This window comes from Polistes fuscatus, unplaced genomic scaffold (genome assembly GCF_010416935.1).
Source record: "Polistes fuscatus isolate 324 unplaced genomic scaffold, CU_Pfus_HIC Scaffold6, whole genome shotgun sequence".
NCBI classification, from domain to species: domain Eukaryota; kingdom Metazoa; phylum Arthropoda; class Insecta; order Hymenoptera; family Vespidae; genus Polistes; species Polistes fuscatus.
The window spans coordinates 7,292,622-7,316,136 of record NW_025113140.1 but is presented as its reverse complement, the minus strand read 5'-3'; the positions used below and the strand labels follow the sequence as shown (position 1 = coordinate 7,316,136).

At 31.8% G+C, this 23,515-nt stretch overlaps 3 protein-coding genes across 4 annotated transcripts; 1 reads left to right on the top strand and 2 right to left on the bottom strand.

The window, feature by feature from the left end:
* Nucleotides 1–494: 494 nt before the first annotated feature.
* On the top strand, nt 495–6,988 carry LOC122522900 (RNA-binding protein 5-like). 2 transcript variants are annotated; one of them, XM_043644264.1, is made up of 7 exons: nt 495–672; nt 1,025–1,627; nt 1,724–1,793; nt 2,929–3,002; nt 4,170–4,283; nt 4,360–5,271; nt 5,347–6,988. In XM_043644264.1, exons 2-7 carry the CDS (start codon nt 1,046–1,048, stop codon nt 6,364–6,366), a joined length of 2,772 nt encoding a protein of 923 aa, XP_043500199.1. In that variant the 5' UTR covers nt 495–672; nt 1,025–1,045; the 3' UTR covers nt 6,367–6,988. The 2 variants fall into 2 exon arrangements, with proteins under 2 accessions (XP_043500199.1, XP_043500200.1); XM_043644265.1 differs by lacking the exons at nt 495–672; nt 2,929–3,002 and having other exon boundaries at nt 1,536–1,627.
* A 494-nt stretch (nt 6,989–7,482) lies between these two features.
* LOC122522901 (beta-1,4-N-acetylgalactosaminyltransferase bre-4-like) lies at nt 7,483–9,892 on the bottom strand. Its single transcript, XM_043644266.1, has 2 exons — nt 8,798–9,892; nt 7,483–8,726 (listed from the first exon to the last, which is right to left on the bottom strand). Exons 1-2 carry the CDS (start codon nt 9,593–9,595, stop codon nt 8,532–8,534), a joined length of 993 nt encoding a protein of 330 aa, XP_043500201.1. The 5' UTR covers nt 9,596–9,892; the 3' UTR covers nt 7,483–8,531.
* A 64-nt stretch (nt 9,893–9,956) lies between these two features.
* LOC122522899 (5-aminolevulinate synthase, erythroid-specific, mitochondrial) lies at nt 9,957–13,324 on the bottom strand. The gene is made up of 4 exons (XM_043644262.1): nt 13,061–13,324; nt 12,113–12,170; nt 10,462–11,750; nt 9,957–10,389 (listed from the first exon to the last, which is right to left on the bottom strand). Exons 1-4 carry the CDS (start codon nt 13,100–13,102, stop codon nt 10,138–10,140), a joined length of 1,641 nt encoding a protein of 546 aa, XP_043500197.1. The 5' UTR covers nt 13,103–13,324; the 3' UTR covers nt 9,957–10,137.
* Between the last annotated feature and the right edge of the window lie 10,191 nt (nt 13,325–23,515).

Genomic DNA, 23,515 nt, shown 5'->3' with positions numbered 1-23,515 from the left:
ATAGTAGAAATACTATTTATTGTATCGTACCTGAAAAATGGCGTATACGTTCCACTTAAAATTGCAAAAAATACTATTCTAGAGATTTTTTTATTACAACTAGACATTTACCTATACAGAAGTATTTCTAGTGATGTAGCATTTGTTGCGAATCAGGCTTGAAATAATATTGTCCAATAGAATATTCGATCAAATAGCCGCACATGCGCAGATGAATAATTTTTTTGTGTACATAATGCGACAATGCTTTAATATAATCTAAAATTTAAAAGCAAACGGAAGATGTAGTGTAAAAAAAGTTAGTAACTAAAGTCGTTTTCGAATGAATTGGAAACGTCGACTATTCATCTTCGAATACACGTTTAACATATTCTCAAAAACAATGCGGAAAACTCGATATCGCATATTCTCGAAAACGCGACATCTATCGATCTTTCTGTAATCAAACTAACTACGTGCACGGAACACGTATGGAGTTCGTTATTCCTAGGACAACCGCCATGTTTCCTAAATGAAGAGGAGCATTCACGCCATTGTTCGCGTCGTACTGTATGTTGGACAGTTTATCTAAGATTTCTGGAAACTAAAAGAAAGAATTCTCCAAAGTCTTAAATCTTTTATTATTGTATCCGTGTTGCAGCTGTATAGAACAAGAACGTTATAAATTTATCGGTAAGTACATATTAATTCAATCTTGCGACCCATATCAATCGTGGCGTGTACTAAAGCTTTCTTTCTCTAAACGAAATTCGTTCAAATATGTTCACCTAATTTTAAGATTAATTTCATTATTTTTGGTCACGATTTTGTTCCAACAATCTAATCATGAAGTGTTTTATGTAGGGTTCTTTTGAATTAATAAAAAAAGCTCACAATTCTTTTATATTTTTTCGATATTTAACATTTGTTTTATATAGTATGAATTTATAATTTATTAATGTTAAATAATTAGTATTGAGCCCTGCATTTCTTCTTAGAATATGTATTGACAAAGTTTATTGTAAAATTTTTTCGTCTGTTTTAGTGGTGAAATAAATACGTGAACATGTATAGCAACAACATTGATCCTTGGGAACCAGGTTATGGACCGGAAAGAAGAGGGCATACTTCTGACTTTGATTACCGTAATGAATATGGAGGCAATCGATCACCTGATTATGCAGAACATCGTGACTCAGATCATCGTGACAGAGATCATCGTAGTCCAGAATATAGAAATCATCGTGGAAGAGATAGAGACCGTGAAAGAGATCGTTCAAGGGATAGGAGAGATCGTAGCAGAGATGATAGAGACCGTAGTTATAGAGACCGTGAAGACCGTTATGGAAGGCAAAGAGATAGAGACTCCACAGAACGGGATCGTGACCGTGATCGAGACAGAGACCGTGATAGGGACAGAGAACGGTCAAGAAGGGATAGGGAAAGGGAAAGGGATAGAGAACGTAGAGGGAAAAGAGAGGACAGAGATAGAGATCGGGATGATGACCATAGTCGTGAAAGTTTGGACTTTGATCATGACCATGGTCGTGCTTATGGCTCGTCCATGGAAGGCATCCACTACAAATCTCAATCTCCCAACAACACCATAATGATTCGAGGGCTCGCGCAGCATATTACTGAAAATGACGTAGGTTGTCAACTTAAAGGCCCAAGATTGTGGCCACTTGTGAGTCAGTGTTAGAAAACATACATCACTATTATCATTATGATGTGTGTATCACAGGTGCGGCAAGACATCCTCAACTGCGGTCTCATGCCAAAGGACATCAGGCTTATACGGAAAAAAGATACAGGTAATTATAGTTTATTTATTATTTTATATCGTTCCCTTCGTAAAATATATATTCGTATCATTAGTTCAATTTTGGAATATTTCTTCGAGTGTCATTAGAACTATATTTCAACAGCTATCTTCGTGGTATACAGATATGATAGAAATAAGAAATCAAGATTAAATTTCTACAATTGTTTTATCTCATCTTCTATTTGGAAAAAACATTTTATTTGTGATACTGATATTGTCATTTTTTTTTTACTAAATTTGAAAGATTATAAATGAGCTTCACTTATGCAGACATAACATTTTCCATATCATTCATACATTTTCAAAAGCAGTAAAATCTGCAATTCGTTCATAATGAATTATGAATCGATTTTCTACTCATAATACAAAGGTAAGTTCATGACATATGCAAGAAGGATAGTCGAAGAAAATCAACTCATCGCAATTTTGTTCATTGAACAATATAAATTTTTTATTTAAAAAGAAAAAAAAACAATTTAAGCATCCATGTAATTTAAATTAAATGGCTACCAACCAATTTAGCATGTCATTTAAAATCAGGAAGTTTTAATAATTTCTTTATAAATTATAATGTAAAAAAAATACAGTAGGAAATAATTAAAGCCATCTTCTCTTCCTCTCTCCCCCTTTCTCTCTCACTCTCTCTCTCTCTCTCTCTCTCTTTTTCTCCCCCCTTCTGTCTGTCTGCTGTATGTGTGTGTACGTGAGTGCGTGCGTGCGTGCGCACATTACGTCAAAAAAGTTTCTTTTGACTTTTTTTTTTTTATTTCTTTCCAATTATATCGAGTTAATGATCGCGAAAAAAAGAAAATAAGGAAAAAAGAAAAAAAAAAGCAAGCAAACAAAAATTGAAGACAAATAAGTTTTGTTAGGGCTGATGTTTGAAAGCAAAATTCATGTTGCGTTAAACGATTCGAGTATCGGTGAAGTCTTTCGTCAAGCAGATAAAATTCGTTCTGCTGAGCTTTAGGTAAATGGAAAAGAAAACGAAGGGACGAAGCGAAGAAACACTTCGTTTGAAAGTCTGTCAATGGTTGGTGCTGTGATTGCCTGCCCTCTCAGAGTAGAGATCTCCAGGCAAAACGTGGATTAACTTTGGATATGTGTGTATTTGCTCTGTATAGGTGCTTCGCGAGGTTTTGCATTCGTCGAGTTTAACGCGACTCAGGAGGCTGCACGGTGGATGGAGATGAAACAGGTAGAAAGAAGTTCAGTCCACATACCCAACCGATGTGTTGTTCGCGTGCCACCGATGCCCCGTGGCGGCAAGGCACGGTAACGCGGTCCTTGGCCTTCCCCACGGCCATGGCTGTGCACCTATCTCAAAGGCTATTTTAATCTCTACCATATCTAATTATTTATCTAGGAGTCCCACTTTGCAGACTTTTCTTAACTGGCTCGCTATTACGTCTATCGGATTAATTTTTATAGAAAAGCTCGCGACGCGTGCTTTTATCTATCCTCCATCTCTCATAAAAGTTTGTGGACTAACAATGAAGATTGGAGGAGGGTCATTCCAGCCGTCTTAAATTATAAAAATATATATACATATATATATATACATATATATGTATATATATTTTTGTGCATTTTTGTTACACGTATGATTGTTTATGAATTAGCTTAAGCTAGCACTTGTCAAATATCCATTGGCATTTTATAATAGTGCATTAGTCAATTTCTTATTAATAGAAGATTCATCTTGCCTCATATTATTCTATTCACATAAATCAAAATGTAATAAAAGAAAAATATTTATATGACTTGAAAACTCTATGCAATTCTGTGGCTTATAATTTGCTTTTAAGTTCTATGGTTTGGCCTATTGCTTTTATATATTTTAAGAGATATTATCTTTAGATAATTGACATATGTTAAATATAACTGAACATCATGACTACATAATTTATTTTTTTTTGTATCTAATAGAATGAAACTGAGAAAAAAGGAAATCTTCTACCGGTATGAAATGAGCTGGTACACTATTATTGACTGCTGATCTATAATCAACAATGCAATTTATAATAAAAGATTATTACCTCAATTTGCATTTTATTATGTATTTTATGAAAAAAATAGTTTCTAGTTTCTGCAATAAATTAGTAGGTGTGTTTGTATTGAATGTTTGCTTAACTATACAAATTTAAATTTATCGTCAATATGTAGTAACAAGTAAATGAATCAACAAGTCGCGTGGAATGACCTACATAATAAGCCGACGGCATTCATTTTGTTTGCTGTTCGTTCGGGACGGAAAGCTATGAAGTAGAAAACTATAATTTCGTCACCAAGAAGAAAATTTACGGGTTAAACAGAGGCCTTCGGATGACGTTGGACGGGATAACACTGAAATTCTCTGTTTCAGGGAGTCCTAATGCTACAGGAGCAGTATCGTGCATTAATGCAGTACAGTATACCAAAGGATTGTCATGTGGATAAACTACCTGCAAAGAATACACAAGATTGGCATTGTGTAAAGGTGTGCATATTAATTTCATTGCAAAACTATATAAAATATATTTATGCAATAAATTTGTCTTATTAACATTTTTCAGTGTGGAGCACACAATTTCAAAAGACGTGAGACATGTTTCAAATGTTCTGCTTCAAGGGCAGAAAGCGAAGAAGGTGGAGAAGGTAGCGATGAGATTAGTCCACATCCTACCAATACTGTTCTCCTTAGAGGATTGGATGTATTAACCACCGAAGATTCGGTTCTTCAAGCAATGAAAAATTTGTCGTCAATGCCAATTAGAAGTATACGCATTGGACGTGATTCTCTTACAAATACATCAAGGGGTGTTTGTTATTTAGAAATGGGTAACGTTGTGGATGCAATGTATTTACATACAGCGCTCACGAAGCAAGGATTAGTCGTTGATGGCAGGAAAGTAGAAATTGCATATTGCAAGTTACATCAAATTAATAACACAAATGCATGGAAATCTAATGATAATCAATCGCAAAGGTATACCTTAGATGATGTAGCTCAATTGGCAGAATATAGCGCCAATTTATATGCCAAAACACCAGCGCAAAAAGCTCATTATCTTCAGTATTATACACAGTACTATCAAAATCAGATAATGCAAGGAACGACTATTACATTACCTTCATTGAACCAAACGGACAGAGTAAATGCAGCTGCTGCAGTAGCTCAGTCTGCTATCCAACAGCTGCAAGCATCTAGAAAGATAGGTGATCCAGATGAAATGAAGGGCAGACCAACTCCTACTGCACCAACTAGCACAACTTTAGCAAGTGGAAGAGTTCCTGCCCATGCAAATGATGGAAAAGTTTATTCGGTGCCTGATGTTAGCACCTATCATTATGACGAATCTTCGGGTTATTATTATGATCCAAGTACAGGATTGTATTATGACCCTAATTCGCAATATTATTATAATAGCCACACACAACAATTTCTTTACTGGGATGCAGAATCATTCTCCTACCAACCAGCAAAGGTAATTGATTATTTTGTATAAAATTATAGATAGACTCGATATATTAGTAATATTTACATTATTCATATTTTTTAGACAACCGCAAGTGTTACCCCAGCAACAGGTACTGCTACTGCGAGTGGAACTACAATAACAGCAACCGCTAGCAGTACCGATTCTGCTACTACAGTCGTTACTCAAGCTACCCCATCATCAACAACAGTAACTCATGATGCACTGAAAGAGGATGAAAATAAGAAAAAAGATAGTAAACAAGACAAAGTAAAAGTTGCTAAAAAAATAGCAAAGGACATGGAACGTTGGGCAAAAACTTTAAATCAAAAAAAAGAAAATGCTAAAAGTAATTGGAATTCAGAATTCACTGGAGGTGATGGTAATCAAGGTATAGGAAGTGGAGCCGCTGACGCTGGTTATGCTATACTGGAAAAGAAAGCTCTAGCAAATTCATATCACGAAGAAGAAGACCCCAGTGGAAGTAATGGTTTAGTAGCTGCTTATGGTGGTGGAAGTGACACAGAGGAGGAAATTGAGGATGTTCAACAAGAAGAAAGGCAACATACGGATTGGAGCAAACTAGCTTGTTTGCTGTGCAAACGACAATTCCCAAGTAAAGAAGCGTTGATTCGACATCAGCAATTGTCAGATCTTCATAAGCAAAACTTAGAAAATTGGTATCAGGTACGTGGTTTAGATCCAAATGATCCTCAACAAAGAAATAATAAATATCGGGATAGAGCTAAGGAAAGGCGAGCTAAATATGGCGAACCGGAGCCACCACAACCTAATAAATTAAAAGAAAAGTATTTAAAAACCAGAGTGGAAGACATATCTGTTTCATATGAAGAACCAACAAGAACAGGCATTGGTTCGGATAATGTTGGCAATAAGTTATTACAAAAGATGGGATGGAGCGAAGGAATGGGTCTTGGTAAATCAAATCAAGGTAGAACGAGTATCATTGAAGCAGAAAGACGAGTTCCTACCGCGGGTTTAGGAGCTAAATCATCATCCTATAGTGCTCTACCTGGAGATACATATAAGGATTGTGTAAAGAAAATGATGTATGCTCGTTATCAGGAACTATCCGATACGTAATACGTTAAGTATTGTTAAATAAATTTTATATATATATATAAAATATATATATATATATAAACTTGTATTCATATTTTCCATAGATATGATATGATATATATATATATATTCACATTATTTGATAAACATTAAACATGCCGGAAACTGCACAGTAATAATCTGTTTTTAAGATTACATTTAGTTTGGTGAAAATTCATTATTATTCATGTCAAAAGCCATGGTTTTTTCATATATACTTATTGATAGACAAAGTAGCTGAATAATAATAATCACTTGACAGAAAATTCTCCATTATGAGAAATATAATATGAATATTGATAACAACCAAGAATTTTATTTATGCAATGGCACCTTATTAAACTTATAATGATCAATAATGTTTTTCATACTTAATATTTCTACACCTTTAATCACAATCATGTTAGGATTAACTTTCGAAGGAATTCCGTACCACATTCTCTAAACTTTATTGCTAGTGAAACGACAATTTTTGTGTCGATTATATAAAATGTGATGATACCTAAAAATAAAATATACAATTTAGTATCAATAGATCAAACGATTATATCGAGTCTATTAGTCTTTACCTAATTCTGGATATTCCAATTTTAAACTACAAAAACATAAAAATATCTTCACTAATATGTACAAATTGAGCCAACTCTTTCTTTAATATATGGTAAATACATTGAGAAGAGTGTTAATAATAATAATAATAATAATAATGTTATTTCAAAAATTACCTTTCATAATACTTTAAATGATTTTTTGTTATTAACATTAAGATTATTTAAAAAAATTATTTTAAATAGTTATTGCTAACCCATAATACATCGAACTTCATAATTTCATAATAGTGTTCTGCATTATGTAAAATTTTCGTAAATAAGTAATATAATTATATTTATTACACAGTACACAATCACAAGCGATATGTACATTAATCTTTCTTTTTACGAATTTTATCAAAATTTAAGATTATGGATTAACAATTTCGTTATATATGTAAACGTTTTTTCTAAACTATTATACAATTTAACCTTATTTTTTTAATTTACTATCCCATAATGTGTATGAAATGGTAAAATTAGGAAAAATAATAAATATACTGCGAAATATTGCTAAACGCAATGTCTTGTTTTTATATACAGTAGAACCTCGATTATCCGAATACTCTACTATGTAATTATTCAATTATATTCTCTGTTATCCAAACACGTTTTATGTGTTATCGCTATTCACATTAATCCTCCACTAAATTCTAAATAAGAACGATAACATTTACTTGTCATAACATATTAAATTTTCAAACAAATCGGTTCACTTAATCCAAAGAAAAAAAGCACTGCAAATCAGACATTAACATTTCGTAACTGAAGTCATTTATTGACAATGTTTGATTGTTTTAAAAAATAATGTCACAATTGGTATATAAATGCTTAGTAAAAGTTACAAATGCTCGTGAAAGTTTTGTTATGCTTTCCAGTTCTATATACAAAAATGTGTTCAATTGCTTTCTTAAAAATATAAAAAACTAGTATAATTATTGCTTTACACATATTTTGGTATTATAGATAGATAGAGAATAATTTAATTGCAATCATTATTTGTTTAACTTACATATTTATGCTATGAATATAAATTATATTTCTATAAAAAGTGCTCAGTCACTTGAAAATTCAAGATTCAAATTGTTAAATACATACACATACTGCACACTATCTACTTACATTCTTACTTTAAATATTTATAAAATATATTAATAATATATATTTATCTATCACTTAATTTATTTATTTATTTAACTTAAGACTTCCACAAGCACGATTTTTGCGATGCAACAAGTATATGGACGTGATTAATACTATGTAGATTCCGAGATCATACCATGTAATGTTGTAAAAAATCACATTATTTCACATTGTCAATACGATAATTGCAAAACATATATACAATTCCAAATCCTGTATATACTATTTGTTAATATCTACCAGTCAGTTTCTACTCACAATTAATATATGTAAGTTTGTAAATGTACAACCATAAACATAAACTATAAAATACTACACCTAGCGACATTTCATTATATTGATGAAATTGAATAATGTAGATAGTACAGCAGAAAAAAGCTGTAGAAACCATATAAAATGGATATAAAGTTAAAACTAAACATCGGCTAATATCCAAGAATACAATGGTCGTAGCTGATGATTTAATACTCTGTATTCAAGATTGCTAATACCATCGGTATCATATCTTCTGGCAGCATTTTCTAAATTTTCAAATCTTGCACTACTAGGTGATTCTTTCTTATGACTTATCATATAATACTGTGATATATCAGGCCCAAACCGTGTGATCTGTTAGGAATATCAATATCATTAGATTATTATCATAGAGATGCAATAAAAATGATCTTATAGTTGCTTACTTGAAGTCCCCTTGATTGTAGACGACTATAAAAGTCATCATCTTCTCCACCCCACCCATAAAAAACATTTGAAAAGCCATTAACTCTTTCAAATTGCTTGCGAGTCAATGCTATTGCCCCTCCGAATAAACCGGTATAAGGTAAGTTATACCGGAATGTATTTACACTAGAACTCATATGCCTTGGCATTTTAGTACAAGCATAAATATTGTTAGGATTCTGTGGTATTAAATCTATATCTTGAAATATAAAACAATGGAAATCATTGATTTTTGTTGCCTCTGCGTATCCGACATTAAACAATTTAGCACGATTGAATTCTCGCATAGGACTTTGTTCTATCACAAATATTCTGTAATTAAGATTCTGTGCCTGTAAAAAAGGATGTATATAATTCATAAAGATGGCAAGCTGCGCTTGTCGATTGCGATATGGTAGGATAATAGCAACGTTGAAAAGAGGATGGCAATTCAATGGTTTCCACTGTCCTCCAGGAAGGATTCCCAAACGACGAGCCATAGCAATTGGGTCTTCTCGAGGATGTTCCTCTGGATATAGCAAATGCGAAGACCGTTCATTATTTATTGAAATAGAACAAGAGTTATCTCTTGGTGGATATGATCTTTCCATTTCATCATAAATATCTTCAGATTTTATAAATGTATAATGGGAAGCAAATCTCGCCGGATGTAAACAGTAACATAAAATTACAATCGTAGTAACGGTATAAGACAGGCCACGTGCGTAATCGGAGAGAAACGCAATGAACATTTTCAAAATGTTTAAGAAAATTCTCATTTTAACCTCACTTTAATGCGTCAATCATAACACAACTTATGGTTTTCTCAAAGAACAATGTGGCTTAGACGAGATTTTAATAATGTGCATCCTCTTAGAGAAAATTTTATTTCGAACAATTTTAATTAGTGATTATTGTAATAAGTGAAAATTAAATTATTAGAAATTAGACTTGAGGTGCAGACGACAATTACGTTCAAAATGCGCACGCGTACAATTTAAGTTGTAACTGATAACATATATAGTACTGATAATGTGTGATATATGTAATAAAACAATAGATTCTTTTCTACATACAAATTTTACTTTTTAATATAAAAGATAGTATAAAATATATAAAAGGAGAATAAACCATTTAATATTTTTGTAACCATTTATTTTAAGTTATTAAGATTTAATTAAATCCGTTTATTTTTCGAACAAATCTTACGATTTGAATGCTCTAGAAACATTATATGTATCCACATAAATAAACTTTCATCTTTTAACAGTTTTTGTTTGTACGATAAGAAATCTTTACATTATATTAATATATACATTTGTCAATGAACTAATATGGCATGTGCCATTTTATTAGATTTAGGTTCAATTATGGGAATATTTAAATGATGAAATACATCCAGTGTATCTCTCAGAAATTGATCCATCATCGCTTTCGTATGCTTTGGCGTTGGTGCTAATCTTAATTTTTCTTCACCTTTTGGAACCGTAGGATAATTTATAGCTTGAACATAATGTCCTTTCTCTCGTATTAACATATCAGCTATTTGACTACATAATAATGGATCACCTACCTGTAAAATAAAAATGAAATAATCTTAGAAAAACATGTGTTATAACATTACAACGCATAGTAATAAAGTTACTTTTAATGGAATAATATGAGAAGGCGAAGGTTCCAATGGAAGACCAGCAGTAGTAAGAATAGATTTCATATAGGCCACATTTGTTTGATGACTAGTTCTCAAAGATCTTCCTTCATCCGATGCCAAAATTTCAACAGATGTTAAAGCTCCATACAGAACAGTTGGTGGCAATGAAGTTGTGAATATAAATCCTGCTGCATAGCTTCTAATCATATCGATAAGTATGGAAGAGGCAACAATGTAGCCACCCACATTACCAAAAGCTTTTCCAAGTGTACCAGATATTATATCCATTTTATCAAGAACCCAATCTCTTTCTCCGATGCCAGCACCAGAGTATCCATATAAGCCCACTGCATGAACTTCATCCACAAATGTTAAAGCACCATATTTGTGCGCGATATCACATAATTCTTCTAAAGGACATATATCACCTGTCATGGAATGTACTGTTTCAAATGCTACAATTTTTGGTACATTTCTATCAACTTTACATAGAAGCTCTTCCAGATGTTTGACATCATTGTGTCTAAAGATATGTTTAGGTACACGACTATTACATATACCATGTATCATAGAAGCATGATTAGCAGCATCAGAAAATATATGGCAATTTGGTAAAAGCTTAGCCAATGTATACAATGTTGAATCATTGGCTACAAAACATGAAGTGAATAATAATCCAGCTTCTTTCTGATGCAAAGAAGCAAGTCTTTTCTCCAATTTTTCATGACCCATGGAATTTCCAGATATGTTACGAGTTCCACCTGCGCCTGCACCAAATTTATCCAAGGCTTCTCGAACAGATTTAATTACAGCCGGATGACGAGACATGCCTAAATAATCATTAGAACACCACACTGTAATAGGTTTCTCGCCCCATGAATATTCCATTGCAGCTGGAAATTGCTCAGCCAAACGATTTACTTTTTTGAAGATCCTGTACGAATGATCTTTTTTCTTTTTCATAATTTGTTCATGGAAATACTCATGATAAGGAAAATTAGCTTCTTTTTTAGTTTTCTCTTTAGTGGTAAGATCAATAATATCTTCCTCTACTGTCAGACTAGCCTCTTTTATTGTATCTGGTTCTTTAGCAAGAAATGGACAATGATTTTCTATAGATTCGGATATCTGAGCTTCAGCCGTGTTTCCTGTCATTGTACTGGATAAGCGAGACATTACTGGGCAGTGTTGACGATAATTCATTATTACAGATGTTCCATAGTTACGTACATAATTGGCTGATAAGCGAGTTAAAAATGGGCAGGGCATGTTCCTCGTTTGTGCTGAAAGAAATCAACTTTTATAAAGTATAGTCAAAAAACTTAAACAATAATAAATAAATGAAAATAATAAGTATAAACTATGTTAGTATATATATATATAATATATTCATAAAATTCGATATTTCATCTTGAAAATGCTCAAATATGTGTTCAATGACGTAATATTATATTATTAAATATGTTAATAAAATTTCGTCATTTTGAAAAAATATCCACATATGAACAATATATCGTAAATAATAGAAAATTATTTTTTTATAAGATATAATTAAAAAGATGTAGGTATATATATGTAAGTGAGAAGAGAAAGTAAGAAAACGTAATGATACATTTAATATATAAAAAGAATAAATTCTTTTTACCTTTAGCGGTATTAGTGATGTAAAGAGAACTTCTATATCGAATGCACTTTCGTATCAGCTGAAATCACACAGAGAGAGAGAGAGAGAGATTCGTATGTGATAAATGTTATTCAAATATTTTTTGATGAATAAAATGAGGTCGTGATTCGTGGCTGATGGCCAAGCAATTCGAAAGTAAGAAGAACACGAAACACGAGATTTGACATTCGTACACACGAACAGCTGGCAAGCGACTGACTCGTGTTCGCACTTTCGATAAATTGAAGTTGCTTACTATCATGCGTAAAAATATCGACTAACACTGGGGAATTCCATCGCTAATTTTTCTATATTTCGAAACTCTAATCCCATTTGAGACTGCGTGAATTTTCCAATTGCTTTTTAACCACAAGCAAGCACTTCACTTTCAAATTTTTTTCTTATCTTTTTCCTGTGCGGTAAAAACGAATCAACAAATATAACTCATCATTAAGTATGTTATAAAAACGAATTTAACAATTAAGGGCAAATTTAACGTATATTCTTTAGCGGAAAATATTAATTATATATATTTTTTTATGTAAACATTTATACGAGACATTTCAAAAAAATCGTAAAAATTCATGAAAAGAATACACGCGAAAGATATTTAAAATATTTAAATATAATAATAATGAGCGCTTAATAATAACACTTAAATTCTTTTTAAATTTTTATTTCACTAAGAGAATCGTCATTTCTTTTTTATTATAGATAATATAATCTATATTAATTAATTTATATATATAATCTCTTTTATATATTTTAAATCTAATAAGTATATTTCTTTTTTTTTTCAAATTAAAATATTTATAAATTCAGTTCCATATTTATATAATAGGAATGTACTATTTCATTTTACGGATAATAATTTATAAAAAAATTAAAATTAAGCATTAAAGCGATTATCTAACAAATAAAAATACTTACTTTTTGAGAATTGAGGAAAAGAAAGTTGCTGTTATTTACCATATTGGGTAGCAATAATAAAAATGTAATAAAAATGCGAATATTTATATAGAAATACTAAGATTTTGGATATTTATATGATCTATAGTCTTCAAAAATTAAATATTTTATTATTATTTATTTTTTTATTTCTATATAAGAGCACGTTTATATACGACTAAGAAAATTCACGAGAACCGCGGTTTAAATGAGACGCAACCCATCTGATAGAATTTTATGTTATGATTTTACTCTTTTATGCGAACTCATTCCGTTCGTTTAAATTAGGAATGTTACCCAATCATCGTTTGCAATGACCTCTTCGTATTGGTGGTCAACGCAATTCATTGTATTATACATACATAACTTTATTCCGTGCGTCACCGTCTTTCACGTAAATACAACAATACTCTAACAACAGAAATAAATTTTATTTGACAAATAAAAATTTTATGCTTTTTCTACTTAAGAAAACAAAACAAAATCATCGTTTTAAAAATTATACAAAATTGTCAATAATTCTTATATTCAATAAGCGCTAAAATAGTTGTAATATAGTTATTGATATCTTTGAATCTTTACAAATGGTCCTTGAATACAAATTTTCAATTGAGTTCTATTTAAATTCATAACTATTCTGATTCGTGACACTCTTATTTATGGTCAATTATTAACATTGTATCTATCAATTTCGTCTTTTATTACGCGTTGATCAATTTAATGTAAAATTCCCCGAGCTGTAATTGAGTGTCATTTTAGTTATGAAGAAATATGTGAAATATATGAAGAAAAATGTTTTTTTTTTATGGGAAATTCTACAGAAAGTAAATCTACCTAGTTATGTAGTTTTAAATAAACTATTCTATATATTCTCTTTTAAATTTTAATAAGTACAACATATGTTGCATGAGAAATACTATATATACTAATACATTTTTATTTCTAATTAATTTGTAAATTTTATTTTCGATGCTCCAGTAACTACTGTTTTCCTTCCTACGTATTTTTATCTTTACTTACAATTATTTTATATAATTTAAAAAATTTTAATGTCTCTAGCTTTTTTTATTAAGTAGTGACAAAGAATACAGAAGTACATAGAATCCTAAAAATCCCGTTTTTATCTACTCAGTTTCATTTAAGTTACTACTGGGACCACCAGTGGGCGACAGTAGGTACTTAACCCGATGACGGTAAAATACTATCAAAAATTATAGTATATATATATTTTTTTATTTATTTAAATAATTATATTTAATTTTATATATATATATATATATATATATATTATTTAATTTTTAGTGTATAAATATGAGTGTGCCTTCAGAAATGCATTTATACATATATTTTAAAAAGTAGTCATTTAAGGCGTTCAAGTAGAAGAAAATCTCAAAGATTTGTTGTTAAATGTAACGATTGGAAATACCCGCGTACTTGCGAAAAGCCTGCATTCATAAAAAGCAGTGTATGTCGAAAAAATTTATGTTTCGTGTTTCTGTACGACTGTATGTACCGTCCCCTTCGAAATCCACCGTTGAAATGAGACGTTGTCCTCTATGAAATTACTTTTATTAAATGTTGTTTATATGACTTTCCGAACGTTGCGCATGTGTATAAAGTGAATAATTCACCTAATCAATAAAATTTAAGATTATAACGTTCTCATCTTAGTATTCTTTTAATTTTTATGTAATTATTTTAATGTTATTATAATAATTTTTAATTAATCGATGCAAGCGTCTATTGTTGTCTAAAAGATCGGAATATATGATCTATGTACCGTCCCTTTCGAAATCCACCGTTGAAATGAAACGTTATCCTCCATGAAATTACATTAGTACATTAGTTTAAACAATTACATAAAAATTAAAAGAATACTAAAATGAGAACGTTATATCTTAAATTTTATTGATTAGGTGGATTATTCACTTTATACACCATGCGCAACGTTCGGAAACGTCATATAAACAACATTTAATAAGAATTTCATAGAGGCCAACGTCTCCTTAAATTTAATTAAATAGATTTATTATTCTTTTTATACACGTGCTCAACGTTCGGAAGGTCTTGTAAACAATTTCACCAAAAGAACTTTAACAGAGAACAATGACTCAGATCAACGGCAGATTCGAAGAGGACAGGCATACATCATATATTCTAAGCTTTTTAACAACAATAGACGCTTGCATCGATTAATTAATAATTATTTAATGCACTAATGCACTCTCTTTATGTTACAGCTAAATTTTACCCTCGAAGTCATCACTGCGCAGAAGCATTAAAATAATTACTTAAAATAGATAAAAATACGAAAATCATACCGTTTTAATCTTAAATTTAATTAAATAGATTATTATCTTTTATACACGTGCTCAACGTTCGGAAGGTCCTGTAAACAACTTTCACCAAAAGAACTTTAACAGAGGAAATGACTCAGATCAACGGTGAATTTCGAGGAGGAGGGATCACAGAACATATACTCCTAGTTCTTAAGCAACAATAGACACTTGCATCGATTAATTAACAATTATTTTAATGCACTAATGCATTCTCTTTGTTACAGCTAAATTTTACCCTCGAAGTTATCACTGCGCAGAAGCATTAAAATAATTACTTAAAATAGATAAAAATACGAAAATCATACCGTTTTAATCTTTAATTTAATTAAATAGATTTATTATTCTTTTATACACGTGCTCAACGTTCGGAAGGTCCTGTAAACAACTTTCACCAAAAGAACTTTAACAGAGGATAATGACTCAGATCAACGGTTGATTTCGAGGGGAGGGATCACAGAACATTACTCCTAGTTCTTAAGCAACAATAGACACTTGCATCGATTAATTATAATTATTTTAATGCACTAATGCACTCTCTTTATGTTACAGCTAAATTTTACCCTCGAAGTTATCACTGCGCAGAAGCATTAAAATAATTACTTAAAATAGACAAAAATACGAAAATCATAACGTTTTAATCTTTAATTTAATTAAATAGATTTATTCTTTTTATACACGTGCTCAACGTTCGGAAGGTCCTGTAAACAACTTTCACCAAAAGAACTTTAACAGAGGATAATGACTCAGATCAACGGTGGATTTCGAGGAGGAGGGATCACAGAACATATACTCCTAGTTCTTAAGCAACAATAGACACTTGCATCGATTAATTAATAATTATTTTTAATGCACTAATGCACTCTCTTTGTTACAGCTAAATTTTACCCTCGAAGTTATCACTGCGCAGAAGCATTAAATATTACTTAAAATAGACAAAAATACGAAACATAACGTTTTAATCTTTAATTTAATTAAATAGATTTATTATTCTTTTACACGTGCTCAACGTTCGGAAGGTCCTGTAAAACTTTCACCAAAAGAACTTTAACAGAGGATAATGACTCAGATCAACGGTTGATTTCGAGGAGGAGGGATCGCAGAACATATACTCCTAGTTCTTAAGCAACAATAGACACTTGCATCGCGATTAATTCAATATTATTTATGCACTAATGCACTCTCTTATGTTACAGCTAAATTTTACCCTCGAAGTTATCACTGCGCGGAAGCATTAAAATAATTACTTAAATAGACAAAAATACGAAAATCATAACGTTTTAATCTTTAATTTAATTAAATAGATTATTATTCTTTTTATACGTGCTTAACGTCGGAAGGTCCTGTAACAACTTTCACCAAAAGAACTTTAACAGAGGATAATGACTCAGATCAACGGTGAATTTCGAGGAGGAGGGATCGCAGAACATATACTCCGATCTTTTTAACAACGATAGACATTTTTATCGATTAATTAACAATTATTTTAATATTCTAATACACTCTACTTATATTTAAGATTAGTTTAAACGCGTATACATTGTTTTTAACATTACATACCTATTAAAGTATTTCGAATAGAAAACAATTTTGTTACGTTATTAATTTATGATTTTTCTATATGACTGTCTTTACTTACTGTCGTGTTAAAATCGATTTGTATTACTGGCAATTCAAATTTAATGAATATTTATTGAAATTTGGGTCTTCGGAAGCGGTTACCTCCTCGTGGTTAGACCCGGGCAATGGTATTTTACTTTCAGTATAATGTTTAACATATTTTATATGTTATACATTCCATTGCAAGTAAAATCCAGCTAAAGACCGCTTACCATTAACATTATAATGATAATTAGTTTCCTTCATTTTCCTAATTAATATCATATTACAATTCATTACATTGTTTTCCCTTTAATATTACCTTCATATTATATCCCACATTAAAATACTCGATTTATTTTCTAGGAACACTAATCTTGTGCATTCTTTCAGACGTTTTTGACGTGCAGTGCGGTCGGTAAAGCACGTCTCGGTCGCGTTCGCGTTCGCGTTCGCGATAAAAAACTTTTTATAGTTTTTTATTTTCGTTACCATCCACCCACCGTCATCCTAAGGGTAGGAGACCCATCGGGCATTCATCACTGAAGATTAAAAGTAAGTATAATTTTTCTATGAAACATTTTCTATGATAAATTTTAATACTTTTCGATTACGACGAAGATATTAATCGTTCTTTTTCATTTTCTGTTTCAGAACATCATTGCAATCGAGCGCGTAGGCAATGAGGTACTCGAGTGTTTGCATCGTTAAACAAAAATCGGAAATTTTTCGGGTAAAGAAACTCCGAAAGTTTCTTTTATTCGGTTTATACGTGTGCCATCGTCATCCTAAGGGTAGGAGACCCATCGGGCATTCATCACTGAAGATAAAGGTAAATTAATTTTTCTATTAAATATATTCATTAATAATTACTTATAATTTTTAAACTATAACAATGATTCTAATCGTTTTGTTCTTTTCTCTTTTTCAGAAGGCTAAGTGTTAGTGTTAGTGTTTGAAATGCGTGCAATGCAGTTGTAAAATTAGAATCAGTGTCGTGGTCGCGATAAGAAACACGTAAGTTTCTGATTTTCGTTGGAACCGTCTACGGCATCGTCATCTTAAGGGTAGGAGACCATCGGGCATTCATCAATCAAGATAGAAGGTAAATTCATTTTTCTATTAAACATTTCTTTAATAATTACTTGTAATTTTTAAATGGTAACAATGATACTAATAGTTTTCTTATTTTCTCTTTTTACAGAAAGGTAAGCAAGTGTTGGTGCTTGATTTTTGAACTGCGCGCAATGCAGTTGTAAAAATAGAGTCAGTGTTTGTGCGAATAATTAAAATACAATTTTTATCGCGAAGTAGAGTCAGTGTTTGTGCGAATAATTAAAAAATACAATTTTTATCGCGAAGTAGAGTCAGTGTTTGTGCGAATAATTAAAAATACAATTTTTATCGCGAAGTAGAGTCAGTGCATTCGGTCATCGTGACCCTAAGGGTAGGAGACCCATCGTGCATTCATCAATGAAGATTAGAAGTAAGTATATTTTTCTATAAACATTTTCTATGATAAATTTTTAATAGTTTTTGATTACGACGACGGTATTAATCGTTCTTTTTAATTTTCTGTTTCAGATCATCATTGCAATTCGTGCGCGAAGCAATGTACCGGGAGTGTTTGATCGTTTTAATATAATTAAAATCACGGATTAGAAGCACGATCGTTCGTTAATAATAAATTCGGTCGCGTTTCGCGTTCGTGTTCGCGTTCGCGTTCGCGTTATTTTTGAGATTTATATATTAAATTAACTGCGAGCAATGCAGTTAATTGCATTAGAGTTTGTTCGTATAAAATATAGTTTTTTAATTTGAAAACAGTCGTACAGACTGTTCGCGAAGTAGAGTCAGTGAAGTGCATCAGTGAAGTGACCGCGTATCGGGAGTGAAATTTTGTGTTTGCATTGACTGCGTGCAATGCAGTCTTTGAATTAGATTGTAGAATCAGTGTTTGTACGAATAATTAAAGTAACATTTTAATCGCGAAGTAGAGTCAGTGACCGGGCGTAAATTAAATTCGAATCATACGCGTATGTAGAGTCAGTGTTGTTCGCCGTTTAAGAAAAATTTCGGTTTCGCGATAAGAAACTTTTTTATAGTTTCTTATATTCGTTTACCGCGATATTAGAGTCACGGGAGTGCGGGGAAAAGTGCATCGAGGAATTCTCCCATGGATCTGGTGGACGAGGGATGCAGCTGGACCATTTGCTACGAAGTAGGAGTGTTTTGGAGCCACCGCAGAACTTCTAATGCTAATTGTTCATATTGCATACATGCGTCATTTTATTTTAAAATGCCACATATATGTAATATAACATTTAGCAGGTCGTGAGTAAAATTTAAAGTCCCTCCGGTGCTCAATCATGCCGAGGATGAAAGGTCCCAATCGGCACGAGTTACTGGTTGTAATTATTCCAAAAAATTATTGACGAGCACATGAGTGATTTAAAAAAGGATTAGTCCTTTTTTGAAATTGCTCATGAAAATTGTATATTTTATTGTATGTTATATTATTAGTTCAGGATAGGTCTTCTTGTCTCATCGGTTAAATTCATTTAATTAACAGTGCAATTAATTAATGCACTTTTCTTTTTTATTACGTGTTTCGTTCGCGTTTAGTAGTGGTGAAATCGAGTATTAATTTACTCGATTTCGTCCAATAAAGCATGTAATAAATGTCTTACATGCATTGCTTCGTACTTAGTTTATTTAATCGCGATTTTATTTTTCGATATAATCAAAAAATGAGCAAGAAGACAAACCCATTCGCGACGGATAGACTCTGGCTGTTATATGGTGGCTCAAAGCCCAGTTCTTTCATTAGAACAGCCATTTAACGAAAGAGTCGTCCGAGATTTTTATTATTTTTTTAAATTCTTAAAATCTTTTTAAAAGTCATTATAAATGACTTGTAGAGTCATAGCCCGCTTAGATTAATGAGAGAACATTTTTATATAATAATCAAATCTTAGATTAGGATTTTCAGCAACTAATATACTAATCCCCGTTTCTCCCCCCTATACTTTCTGCGTTCTCATTTATGCGTGTGCCCAGGTGTTACACGTATGGGTGAGAAACGGTTAGTATGGGTTTTTAGTTTTAAGTTTTTCCCCCCCATTTGGCGTCTGTCATTGTGCTAGTGATTGCACGGTACATTGCACATGTGTGTGCGGTTAGGAATGTGCATTGTACATCGTTTCGTGATAATACCGCGCTTATTATTTTTTAAAGTTATTGAATAAAAATAACTTGTAGAGTCACGCGTACGATACGAAATTTTTTTTTTTAACAATCGTTTTGCATAGTAGAGTTACCACATTTATTTGTGGAAACTATGATATATCGTATATAACTAGTATGCAATATATACTAGTTTATACTTGTATTTTTGCATTAGTCATTTATGCAATAATCACTAGCCTTGACAGACGATTACAGCAATTGGTACGTACTCCCATAAATTTAGAAAAACGCGTTTGAACTAGGGTGTCGGAGGTGCCCCGGGGCATGCTCTCTAGTTTAGGCTTTTGCACCCTGGTGGTATGTGTGAGAACCGTGGAGTGTGTGGGTGGGTATGCATGTGTATTTTTTTGAGCGAATGTGAAACTTTAATTATAAGTAGGTAGGACCCCGGAATGGACGTGGCATACTTGCACTTTTCAGTGCGAGTCCCCACCTCCGGGTTTTATACGGAATTGTCACAAAATTATATCTTTTTATTCTATCTTGCTGACTTGTAAATCTTTTTTGTGACAATTCTGTAATATGCATTATGTATCATGATTCAAAGGGATTTGCAACCATTTAAGAAATTCATTTCTATTTCGATTCTATCTCGAACGAGATAGAGTCGAAATCAAATCCGCAAAACCTTTGATGAATTGATACTTAGTTTTAAGTATTATAACTAGCACTTCGCACTATCGCGATTTAATCTTTGAAATGTTTATATAATTTAATATAAAGAATAATTTAAATAAAAATATTGCAAAGAAATGCATTGCATTTTTAGTATTATTTTTATTTCAATTCGATTATATTACTCGATAGTAAAAGTGCGAAGTGTTATAGGTCATCGATTAGCATAATTAACTGCTCGGACATTCGATTAAATGTGCTCGTGTAATATGTGCACAGTCGATGAACTTTTAAGTTCGTTGATTGTCCACGAGCTAGGATAGCTAACGGGAAACGCGAATGCATTTTGTAATAATTAATAAATAGAGTCACCCCCTAACGAACATCGGAATTATTTGCATAAGATGTATGATGAAAGAAAATAAATGGAATTATTTCATATGTATATTGTAATGTGAAATGTATTTCATTTATATTAGTGTAATAAGCAGTTGAGAGTAATTGGGTGAAAATGTCTTGAAGTCGTTTCTAAATTGTACGACCATAATTTGGCATATTATAACGGTTTGGTATTAGAATAGAATCGATACTTTACATGGTTAATAATATTCCTTTCGGCGATGAGATATCTCTCGACCAAAAGGTAATAATTATTTTCAATGTAAAAAGCTCAGGATGTTTTACTAATCACATTTTTCTTTTTCAGGGTTGTGTTAGGGTCGGTTAGGTTTTTTTTTATATAGAATCAGGGACGATTCTAATTCTATATCATTAATCGTTGTAATATGCCAAATTATGCGAATACTTTTTGGAACGATTGACGTTTTTGGTCAAAGATTCTTTTCGTGCTCGCACGTAGGGAATGTCCGACAGTAGGCTTGAAGAAAGAAGAGGCTAAAAGCCGAAGAGGCCCCCACTTAATTGTGGCTCAAGAGGGCAACTACAGACTTAATGAGTTATTTTCAAGTTCGACAGCATGGTTGAATCTTGAAAATAGCTCGTTGGTCATTTGATATTTTTATTGTTTTATTTTTTGTTTTGCTCGTCAATAATTTATAATGGTTATTAAGAATGGTAATAATTAAAATAGTTTGCTTTTTGTTACAGGTGACCATCGTTGGATTTGCCATGCCACCCACCAAAGACCAAACATAATTTTTCCTAAAAATAAATCGAGTATTAAGAAAATTTAATTTTATAAATGATATTTCATTAAAAGACAGAAAATACTTTAAAATCATGATAGAGTACAATACCATTCCCGAATTCCCGCTCCAATATCATATCATTTTCTAATTTCCTATTACATATACAGTTTTCCCACTTTTCATTCTTCATTTCATTCGTAGAAACTAATTATCATATAATGTTTTTTAATGTCTCTTTTATTGTTTTAGGTATCAAGATTTATTCAATTATTATATTATATATTTAATTAATTTGCATTTTATTTTGTTTTAGGATATGATTAATTCCAATGCATTTGTAAGTATTGGATTTTCATCTAGAAAAGGAACATGCTTTCGATGCATTCATTGGTTCTTTGCAAATCTAAACTAATCTTTCTGTTTTCTGTTTCAGGTTCGTTTCCAGTATTTTTTTCAATGGGTAGCGGGTAGATTCTTTCTTTTCGAAGAAAGGTCTACTTCAGGGATGCGACCCTGCCCACGCGAGCCTTGATTCTATCTTACTCCCAAGGATAGAATCATGTCCTTACCTAAAATTCCACCCACACTAAACGATCCTTTTCTTTATATTTTATTGGCAGGATGAATTATGTGAAAGGGGGACAAGAAGTCGACTGAATTATGGTAAAAGGTAATATTTTAATATGTTTATTACTTTCATATTGCATCGCACTCGTGAGAAAAATCATTGCTATGCACTTTCGTGTTTTTACAGATATCATGGATCAGTGCAAATTATACTATAATTAATACTATAATTTAGATGGATTGGAAATTATTAAATATAAAATATTTAGGATCACTCATGGCATCATTGCAAATCTAAATAATCTTTTCTTTTTCTTTTTCAGGTTCGTTTCAAGGCCCACTTTTCTTCTTCTTCCATACCCCTTTGTTTTTTTATGTTGCAGGTTCAATAGGTGGAGGACCAGAGGAGGACCAGAGGACCAGACAAGGACTTAGTTATAGTAACGGATGGTAGTAGGAAATTATTATTATAATTAAATGTATAATATTCCGATCTGTGCTTATTGTTCTCCCCGTAGCATCGTACACTTGTAATAATTATTTTTAATGTATTTTTAATGTATTTTATTTGTTCATAGGTTCCATGTTTTTTCGTTTCTATTCATGTTTCACTCTCTCTTTGTCATTTTGATATTTGGTATTCCACTTTTCTATTCAATCTCGATAATAATTGCACGGATTTTCCGAATAAAACTCTTAGGGTGGGGCCTAAGAGTGGGGCTTATTAAAAAACGTTCTCGGGGCTTTAATTTTCTATGGGTTTCGATTTAATTCGGATGGGGACATCTTCAGGATGCACATCCCGGGTCTTCAGAAGCGGTTACCTCCTCGTGGTTAGACCTGGGCAATGGTATTTTACTTTCAGTATAATGTTTAACATATTTTATATGTTAAACATTCCATTGCAAGTAAAATCTAGCCAA